Source organism: Rhinolophus sinicus, chromosome 7 (genome assembly GCF_057876585.1).
Source record: "Rhinolophus sinicus isolate RSI-liver-muscle chromosome 7, RSI-T2T, whole genome shotgun sequence".
NCBI lineage: Eukaryota > Metazoa > Chordata > Mammalia > Chiroptera > Rhinolophidae > Rhinolophus > Rhinolophus sinicus.
Window position 1 is genome coordinate 51,898,074 of NC_142507.1, and position 10,408 is coordinate 51,908,481.

The 10,408-nt window shown below is 47.5% G+C and overlaps 1 protein-coding gene across 2 annotated transcripts in view; it reads left to right on the top strand.

The window, feature by feature from the left end:
- The window catches only part of RPRD2 (regulation of nuclear pre-mRNA domain containing 2), a 65,428-nt gene extending 58,916 nt beyond the window's left edge, over positions 1-6,512 (top strand). For both annotated transcript variants that reach the window (XM_019739934.3, XM_019739935.3), the window contains one exon: positions 352-6,512. In XM_019739934.3, coding sequence (XP_019595493.1) covers positions 352-3,122 — 2,771 coding nt within the window. In that variant the 3' untranslated portion in view covers positions 3,123-6,512. The remainder of the gene's footprint in view (positions 1-351) is intronic.
- Positions 6,513-10,408: the final 3,896 nt, after the last annotated feature.

Below are 10,408 nucleotides of genomic sequence, written 5' to 3' on the forward strand. Positions count from 1 at the left end.
TTTTAAGAGTGATTTTGCTTCATTTCTCTTCCTGCTTTGTCTTGTTTAAACTGTGAATGATTCTGACACTAAAATCTCCCCCTTCCGGTTCCCTTTTGTTATGCTGTGTTGGACTCATTTCATGACTGTACTGGAAACTTTTCAGTGGTTTGCTTTCTTTATATTAACAAATAGGTCCAGTGTTTTCTATGACATTCAGCCATTGCTTGTCTGGTCTGGATTCCCTTTGGCCTCATACTTTAATATCTGTCTGGTTCCCACTGGAATGAATGACAATATCCTATTGGCCTCAATTGTTTTTATTATGAGGTAGGGAGTTCTTTTTAACTCATCTAATCCTTGTTTCCACAGGCCTGTCATCTTTGCTTCAGAGTGTTACTGGGAACCCAGTTCCAGCCAGTGAAGCCGCATCCCAGAGCACGTCAGCTTCCCCGGCCAACACCACAGTCTCCAGCATAAAAGGAAGAAATGTGCCCTCCAATACCCAATCCTTTATTCCCAAAAGCTTCAACTATTCTCCTAGTTCATCAACATCCGAAGTCTCTTCATCTTCAGCCAGCAAGGCCTCAATTGGGCAAAGCCCAGGGCTCCCAAGCACCACTTTCAAGCTCCCGTCCAACTCTCTGGGGTTCACAGGTGCCCACAATGCCAGCCCTGCTGCGCCGCCTTCTGAGGTCGCCATGTGCCAGTCTTCAGAGATCTCCAAGCCAAAGCTGGAGTCCGAGTCCACCTCCCCGAGCCTGGAAATGAAAATCCACAACTTCTTAAAGGGCAATCCTGGTTTCAGCGGCTTAAACCTAAACATCCCCATCCTGAGCAGTTTGGGGTCCAGCGCCCCAGCAGAAAGCCATCCCCCGGACTTCCAGCGTGGCCCGACTAGCACGTCCATCGACAACATCGATGGAACCCCTGTGCGGGATGAGCGCAGCGGGACGCCCACCCAGGATGAGATGATGGACAAGCCCACATCCAGCAGTGTGGACACCATGTCCCTGCTTTCGAAGATCATTAGCCCGGGTTCCTCGACCCCCAGCAGTACGCGGTCACCACCGCCCGGGAGAGAGGAAAGCTACCCGCGGGAGCTCGCCAACTCTGTCTCCACATATCGACCCTTTGGCCTGGGCAGTGAATCGCCCTATAAGCAGCCTTCGGATGGAATGGAGAGACCATCATCCCTGATGGACTCTTCACAGGAAAAGTTCTATCCAGATACTTCTTTCCAGGAAGATGAGGATTACCGAGATTTTGAGTATTCCGGGCCTCCACCCTCTGCCATGATGAACCTCGAGAAGAAACCAGCCAAGTCCATCCTGAAATCAAGCAAGCTTTCTGATACTACGGAGTACCAGCCAATCCTGTCCAGTTACAGCCACAGGGCCCAAGAATTTGGGGTCAAGTCTGCTTTTCCTCCATCTGTCAGGGCTCTTCTGGACTCTAGTGAGAACTGCGGCCGACTGTCCTCGTCCCCTGGGCTCTTTGGTGCCTTCAACATCAGAGGGAATGAACCTGGGTCTAACCGGTCCCCGTCACCGAGTAAGAGCGATTCATTTTTCACCCCCGACTCCAACCACAATAGCCTGTCTCAGTCTACCACTGGGCACCTCAGTCTGCCACAGAAGCAGTACCCAGACTCTCCTCACCCAGTCCCACATCGTTCCCTTTTCTCTCCGCAGAACACCCTTGCTGCCCCCACGGGCCACCCACCCACATCAGGCGTGGAAAAAGTCCTGGCCGCCACCATTTCCACCACTTCGACCATTGAGTTTAAGAATATGCTTAAAAACGCCTCGCGAAAGCCCTCCGATGAGAATAAGCATTTCAGCCAGACCCCCAGCAAAAGCGCTTCCAGCGATGGTGTCAGCCTGTCAAGCCTCGCCCAGCCCAGCCTGCCGGCCACTGAGCAGCAGCAACAAGAAGAGCACTTCCGCATAGAAACGCGCGTGTCCTCCTCCTGCTTAGACTTGCCTGACAGCACCGAAGAGAAAGGGGCGCCGATAGAAACCTTGGGTTACCATAACGCAGCCAATAGGAGAATGTCTGGGGAGCCAATACAGACTGTAGAGTCCATCCGAGTTCCTGGGAAGGGAAACAGAGGACACGGGCGTGAGGCTTCACGGGTGGGTTGGTTTGATCTGAGCGCCTCGGGCAGCTCTTTTGACAATGGCCCCTCAAGTGCCTCTGAGTTGGCCTCCCTTGGGGGTGGGGGCAGCGGAGGCCTCACTGGCTTTAAAGCAGCACCATACAAGGAACGGGCACCCCAATTTCAGGAAAGTGTCGGCAGCTTTCGTTCCAACAGTTTCAACTCGACATTTGAGCATCATCTCCCCCCGTCCCCCTTGGAACACGGGGCACCCTTCCAGAGAGAGCCAGTGGGGCCGTCATCTGCCCCACCTGCCCCTCCTAAGGATCACGGTGGTATCTTCTCTCGAGATGCACCCACGCATCTACCCTCTGTGGATCTTTCGAACCCCTTCACCAAGGAGGCAGCCTTGGCCCATGCTGCCCCACCCCCTCCTGGAGAGCACAGCGGAGTTCCTTTCCCCACCCCTCCCCCTCCTCCACCCCCGGGGGAACATAGCAGCAGTGGTGGGAGCGGTGTCCCCTTTTCTACTCCACCCCCTCCTCCCCCTGTTGACCACTCTGGGGTCGTACCCTTCCCAGCCCCACCACTGGCAGAGCATGGAGTGGCAGGGGCAGTGGCAGTGTTTCCCAAGGACCATAGTTCCCTCCTTCCAGGGACCCTGGCTGATCATTTTGGGGTGCTCCCAGGACCCAGGGACCATGGGGGCCCCGCCCAACGGGACCTCAACGGCCCTGGCCTTAGCCGTGTACGAGAGAGCCTGAGCCTACCCTCCCATTCTCTGGAGCACCTGGGCCCAGCCCATGGAGGAGGAGGTGGGGGAGGCAGCAGCAGCAGCAGTGGCCTGCCCTTGGGTCCCTCACACAGAGACACCATCAACCGGAGTGGTATGATTTTGCGGAATCCCCGGCCAGACTTTCGGCCTAGGGAGCCTTTTCTCGGCAGAGACCCGTTCCACAGTTTAAAGAGACCCAGGCCCCCTTTCATTAGGGGCCCTCCGTTCTTTGCACCAAAACGCCCATTCTTCCCTCCCAGGTACTGATGGAAACCAAGGGCAAGGCGTTTTGAACAGTCTAGAGAGCAATGGAAGTAGGAGTTTGGTTTATTGTTGTTTTTATTTGTTTCCCTCCTTTGATTTTTTTTTTTTTTTTTACTATGACAAAGGGCCTCCCTTCCAAAGTAAAAAGTCGTATACGCTTACATTTCACTATTTCATCCAGTCCTCCCTCCCACTGCACTTAACTACCTTCCCCAAGTTGTTTGTATTTTAAAGGGGGTGGGGGGCAGGCAAAGAAACACAACCAAAGCCACTTCCTTTGGCTGGGGATTTGACTGGCGGGGAAGAAAACATCTTACTTTACCCATCTCCTGAAGAGTATTATTACATTTGAAATAAAACTTCCGTCAGTACAGATCATAACATGTGCAATGTTGGGGTGTTATTTTGGGCTTGGCTTATCAGTAGTCAGTGAAGGGGTTCCGCTCCCCTTCTCTCTCCAGCTGAGTTAACAGCTGTGACAAACAAGCTTGGCTCCCTTCCCTGTGTGCTCTCTGCTGACAGCCAAGAGACGTTGCCGGAGAGGAAATGTGGGAGACCTTGGACCTGTCAAGCTGTTTTGTTTTGTTTTGTTTTGTTTGAAAGGCATGTTGAAGTTAAGTTCTTTACTGAGTTGCTCCTAAAATCTGTCTTTAAAAAGCCTGTTCTAAAGTACTGTGAGGTGGTAACTTTGAGGAGATTCAAACCTCATTCTGTCCTAGTAAAAAATGTTCCCCCTTTATCCCTGGAATGAAAGAGGGAGCTGGATGTAATTGGGAGGTTAAAATAAGGAGTCATTACAATGGGGAGAGTTAGAGACAGGAACCCTTAGCGGTGTGAAGTGACCTGCTCATCCTCCATAAACTTTCTTGAGGTAGCGTCACCCACCGAGCTCTTGCTTCCTGCTTTTCTTGCTTGGCTTTTCTTTTTCTCCTTCAGTTTTCACTTCTACTTTGCCCAGCACCTACAGTTGACAGTTGTTACAAAGGTGCAACTGTAGTGTTACCCCTGTATCTTTAAATATAAGTAGACATTGTTACCACGGTGCCTCCCTGACGTAAGTGATACTTGGTGGTGGTTTTCAGCAACGCTATTAGGAAAGGGAAGTACTTGTCTTCTGTCTTCCCTTTCGCCTTGTCCTGCCCCGTGTTCACCCACATGCTTGGTATTTCAAGGGGGGAGGGTCAGCAGCGTCTTTCTTTACGTGATACCTCTTCAGATGTGTCTGAGTAGCAAGTGGATGTCACTGTCATTACAGAGAAACAGGAGCACCTGGTAAATGCAACTGCACCCCATTCTGCAGAGAGCAGCCTGTCACACGTCAAGAATCCTCACCTCCCGCTCCCACCAGGAAATAAGAACGTTTCTGCCCGTAGTCATTTCACACAACAGAGAAGTTCTGTTCTTTTCCCTGGATTGAAAGGCTTCCTATTTGTATTTCTGCAACTAGTACTGGGAAAAAGACAATCACCGCACTTTGAGTGTTTATATCTTTATATCTAGGGACACCGAAAAGCAAATGTTGTTTTACTGCTGTTTTTTGTTAATTAGTGTCTTACCCCAAGGTACACACTGGTAATCTCCAGCTAGATAAGTAAAACAGTAGGCGTTGAGTTTTTTAGCGAATCCTGGTAAGTTTCCTATTTTCTCCCAAGTTAGTACGATGTGAAACTAAGCGTGGGGTTGCTTTGGGGTCCTGCAATGACAGTGAAGTTGGGGGGCATGGCCAGTGTAGTGACCGAAGGTGATTCTTTGTCTCCGAATGAACTTGCTTTTCCGATAAAGATCAGCATCAGCCAGGTGTGCGTCATAGTTTGGGAGTTTCGTGTAATTTATTCCATGTTATTTATTTGGGCTTGACGTGTGTTCTGTGGTTAGGAGGCTGCAAATCATTCGTCTCCCTAATGCATTTCTGGTCCTAAGCCTATTAACTGTTCTTTCTTTGACCCTCTCAAGCCTCTACCCTGTAGCTCTCCCCACAAAAATGCATGATACCTACCATGGCCTTGTAGGTGGGATAGGGGACATAGTGTAGCAAAGCAAAGAAACAGCATAGTGACCTTGAGTCCTAAGACATTTGTTTAGGAAAAAGGAGAAGAGACTGGGTCTGGGCAGGGGGAGGGGGGAAGAGTTCTGTTTGGCTCAAAACTGAACTAGAATTTTATTTTTTTTGTTGCAGAAATTAGGTGGGATGTTTTTCATTCTAGAATAAAAGAATGTGAATTCTTTCTGCTGCTCTTGTTTAAGCTAAAAGTAGTGTTTACTTGAAAAGGCTCTCTGACCATTTGATTTTATCAGAAAATGTGGGGCTGTCAGGAAAGTGGCTTCTTGAATGTTGGGGCAAGGTAATTGTCCTTGAAAGCACGATCGCTAATACATGAAAGGAAGACCTTGTTGTACTGTTTAAAAGATGGACTTTTTTTAAGGGTTGGGTTTTTTTTGTGGGAGTTTTGTTTTTTAAGCCACAAAATCCTCAGTGCACTTGTTTCGGGGTGGAAGTGAGGATTTGTGACTGTCAGCTGTTAACTTTAAGGAAATCTGTCTACAGCAGTAAATGAAGACAATGTATATATGTGATATAGCGAAACAAAAAAGACAATTCTGGCATTCATAACATGAAACAAAGGGGTTTTATTTCTGTGTCTGTGATTTAAAATTCGGTGCCCATGCTCTGACTTTTGTATTTCAATCTGAGTTTCAAAAATAAACAAGATATTTTTTAAAGAAAGCATAGCATAGTGTGTCTTGGCAAGGACATGATTCATGAAAGTATATGCGAAGTTAACTGAGGTCCTTGGTGCTCACTGTAAAATCACAGACAGAGAACCGGTAGGGGTCGCGAATACACTGGTACCTTAAAACTCAGTGACAGTATCAGAAATAGAGTCCTTCGGTATTTCAGAAGTGTTTGCTCTTCAGTCAGCTCGAATGAAAGCTCTCCCTGCTTGCCTCTGCCCTCCCAGAGCAAGGAGGATTTGGTTTGATTCCAGGCAGGGTGAAATGATCAGAGAATAGGACTTTGATCCTTTCCGGTCCCGGGAATACAATGTCTGTGATATATATGGTACCGCAAACCTATCTAGATAATGTGAATATGCTAAACTTCCTAACTGCAGAATATTCACTATCCTGAAGTTACTGGTTCGTGCAGAATTTAAGCTTCAGCTGTTATTGTTTTGAAGCCGCTGTAAATTACTGCTTTCCCCCTCCCTTTCTCCTCCCCTCCCCCCTTTTTTGAATCGGGGGTGCCTGTTATGATTAAAATTAGACATGTTGGATTGATACTCTCACGTGTTCAGTGTGGAAAACAAAACAAGTACGTGCTTTAGAGGCAACAACAATGAAATCCTTTTGAAATGTGTATTAATATCATTTAATAAAATAACTAGTTCTAAAGGTTTGACATTTTTCTTTGAGATTTGGGGCTTTAACCAGGGGCCCCTGGTTTCTCTGGTGAGTCAAGTAGGAGGAAACCTCCAGGAGCTGAAACTGCCGTTTTGTGTTTGGAAAACCTACATTTTTCTTCAGCAAAGACCCTACATGACTGTCCAGGGCTGAAGGTGACACGAGCTACAGAATGCAGAAAGAAAAGCCTGGATATCTCTCTGAAGATATGATTGGATTGGCTTTTGGTCTCAGAGTGCGTGGGGGGAGAGTGGGTGGTGGGTCTGTCCGCACATTTCCGAGGCGCGCACACAGATACCACAGACCACCCATCTCGCCCTTCCCTTGTGACCACTTGCACTTTCCTCTCTTCCGGCCATTCCTTTTTTTTTTTTTTTCAGGTCTGTTTGTCCCAGTATTATGGTTTTGTTTTCCAGTTTAATAAAGTGTGGTTTCCTTTGTTGTGTGGTTCACTCTTCCCCTCTCACATGGATCTTGTCCAGCTGTCGCCTTTGACTTCTGCCCTCGGTGTCACTGAAGGCACTAGGATCTCCATGGCCTCGCAGGTTTTCTGTTTGATCCTTTGTGTAACGCAGTTTTGGAAAGCGATGAATGATGGGTGGGGTGAGATCAGAGACGGTCAGAATGGAGGGTATTGAAGGGGGATGTACTGTATGGATAGTTCTTGTGTGTGCCTTCCAAAAGTTGTGCAACTGTGAGCAAAGAAGCATTTTTAAAGCAAGCATAGAATCGGGGTGGTGGTGACAGGTCCTGGCCAACTCTTCGCCCACATCTCCCCTTCTCGCTGCAAATTGGCAGTCTCATGCGGAAGCCACACACCCTGCCCCATCCCTTTTTCATAGTTCAGTGCGGTTTAATAAATGCATTGTTGGATTTAGGGGTAGAGAGAGTCACAACTTCCAGATCAGGCCTGGGTCACTGGCAGGGTAGAGGCTCTGAATAGCAGCCTTGATTACGTGTCACTTCACATATGTCAGCAGACACTTCAGAAATAGCATCGGCCTGGGAACTCACCCAGCAGGTAGGGTGTACCTCTGAACTGGCTGCTTCTGGAATCAGGCTCACCTTTCCTTCAGGTCCCATCATGGGACCTTGACTTGCCCACCTGATTTCTTGTCTCCACCTCCAAGGAAGCAAATGTTTAGACTTCCTCACTGGCCTCTCTGGACGTGTTCAAAATGTCTCCTCTCCCCTAAATTGTTTCACGTAAGCTGATCTGGTATAGGAGGGATGAGTGAGTTACCCCCTCATGTAGGTAGACACAGTAACAAACTATCCGAATGCGTGTAGGGTACTGGGGTGTTCGTCATACTTGTTTATGAGTAACTGGGTGGGCAAGTCCGGTCAGCTGCTGCTCGCAATTGCTGAGTAATAACTCACTGAGGCTGCACAGACAAAGCTACAAGAAGGATATAAGGGAGCTATCGCCTCTTAAGTAAACATCCTGTCCCCCCCGCCGCCCCGCCCCACGTAGAAATAAAGAGGCACATAGGCTTTAAAGGAAAAGAGCAAGTGCAGTGTAAAACCATCCAATTATTCCTGACCGACTGCTGGGGGAGAACAGGAGAAACCTTGAATGCTTAGTTACAAGTTTGAGGGGAAGGGGACAAGAAGACCGAGATATATTTAGAAATTGATATTGCAGTTACCTTACGGTTCTTTTATTTTTTTTTTCTGTCCTTTCCCTTTGTTCTCCCTGTGGCAAGAGTCCAAAGTTGAGAACACAGCTGTGCATGGAGGGGCTAGTGAGCAATGCCAACAAACAACTACAGGCTGCAGCTTTTTGTGTTTGACTCAAGGGTGTTGGCTAAACCAGTCCACACTGGACCTGTTGGGATTCATAGCACATGAGATGTCCCAGCAACTTCCTTTCTCATCCCGGTTGTAGCCCCTTATTTCTGAGAATGATTCAAGTTCTTTGCCACGTAATTTGTGGAAAAGAAAGAAGAGGACTTGCGACTTCATGCATTTTCCTTGGGGTAATTCCGTTGGAATGGGTAGAAAGAAGAGATGGGCAACAAGCAGTTCCTTCTGTGTCGCCTGCCCCTGGCTAGGAACCCTTTGCGCCTGCGTGACAACACGTAAGGTCCCCTACCTTCTGGGTGGCCAGTCATTGCTAGGGCAGTAGAGATGATTGAAGGATTAATTTGAAATCTTTGTTACCAGATAGTTGGCCTTAGTTGTATATTGCCTTCTATAGATGTATCTAGGACCTGGCAGAATACTTTGCTCTTTCCTTAGTTTTTTACTTCAGCTTTGAACCTAAGTTGATATCCCTGCACTGGCTCCTGAGTTTGGGAGACGTCCCTGTTTTTTTTTCCCCTTGGCCTTGACCTGACAAACCAGGGATGTTTAAAAGGTGGGGCTAGAGAAGGCTCTGCCCTTGTTTCTCTTCTACAGACTCAGGAGATGTCTTGGGGAAGGGAAATGTTACTAGAGGTTTTAGATGAGCCCAAGGCTTTTTCAAAGCCAAGTTCAACTTATCCCCCTGCTCCTGATAGAAAATTTTCCCCTCCTTATTTGCTTGGCAAATTTGGCTGGATTTTTGCTCTTTTTGTGGCATCTTAAAGCAGTGTTAAAGAAAAGCTTGGCCCCATCCCAGATCTTTATTATTAAGGGGGAAAAAATTTAATAACCCTAACCTCCCCACACCACCTACTGTACCTTTAGCCACTTGGCTAGTTCTTTGAGCCTCAAGCATTTGGTGGCAATGAGATAAACGTTGATATATTTTACCTTCTTAAATTTCTCTTACCTCAAGTATCTTTTCTACCTCTGATGCAGGGAAATTTTGCTTGTAAGAGCTAAGATTGATTTGGGGGTATGTGTTGATCTGACGACAAGTGGAAAATGTGCTTTGCCTTCCGTGGAGAGTATTCTTACATAAAGTTTAAGATTATAAAAATACCACTTCACCCAAAGCTTTACCTAACTTAGGGTGTCTATTCTAAAAGTGGAGTAAAGCTGAGAATTTACCAAAACGTGACTAAGGGTCTGGGATACCCTTTACTGAGAATTCCCTTTTCCCTAGACTTCTGTGAAATCTGGCATTATTTCATTTGGTAGAACAAAATTGGTAAGACACCTCTTTTCCTGGCTTTTGATTGGACCCCTCTCTTCACCGTATGTTAAGGGCCTTTGGTACCCCAAAGGCTCCCAGTAATGTACCTGGACAGAAAAGGGGAGCTGTGCTACCAAACATGATGCATGCTGACTCTTCGTGTCTGAGAGGCAGTGGAGCATGGCGTATACAGGTTCTGAATTCAGATGGATTGGAGCTTCTCTCAGGGTCATTTTCCATGTTTTAAAGGGAACATACGAAGAGCTTCTATTTGTCAGGGTTATTCTAGGAATTGAAGATAGTAAAGGCGCAGCAAGTAGTACATAGTAGGTGTTCGGTGATGTTCTGGGTGGAAGGTAAGAAGAGTTTTAGCGATAGATGTTTGCCACGCAGACTAACGGGTTAACATTCCCTGAGGCGGAGACATGCTAGGCACCAGTCAGAAGTTGTAGAACTGGCTACTGATGAATTGACCTTAGCTAGCTTGTTCTGCTGGTTTGCTTGCTACGGGGGGAGAAATGGGTCACTTGGCATTCCTTCCTCCACTGTAACACAAGCTGCATGGGTGATGATGTAGTAGTCGACTGATCAGCATTGCCTGAGCACCCAGCTCTGCGTTGCGCATAGTGAACAGTCAGCAGATGTCTGAGGGATGAGTGCAGAGAGCCACCATAACAGTGATGCTTACTTACTCCACCATCCCTCTACTGTCCGCACGAAAGAGGGCAAGGCAGAATGATGAACGAATGTGGGTGTCAGTATATGTATCATTTGGAGTTCAAGTCAGTACAGTGATTGGTACATTCTTAATTCGGTAATTATTTAC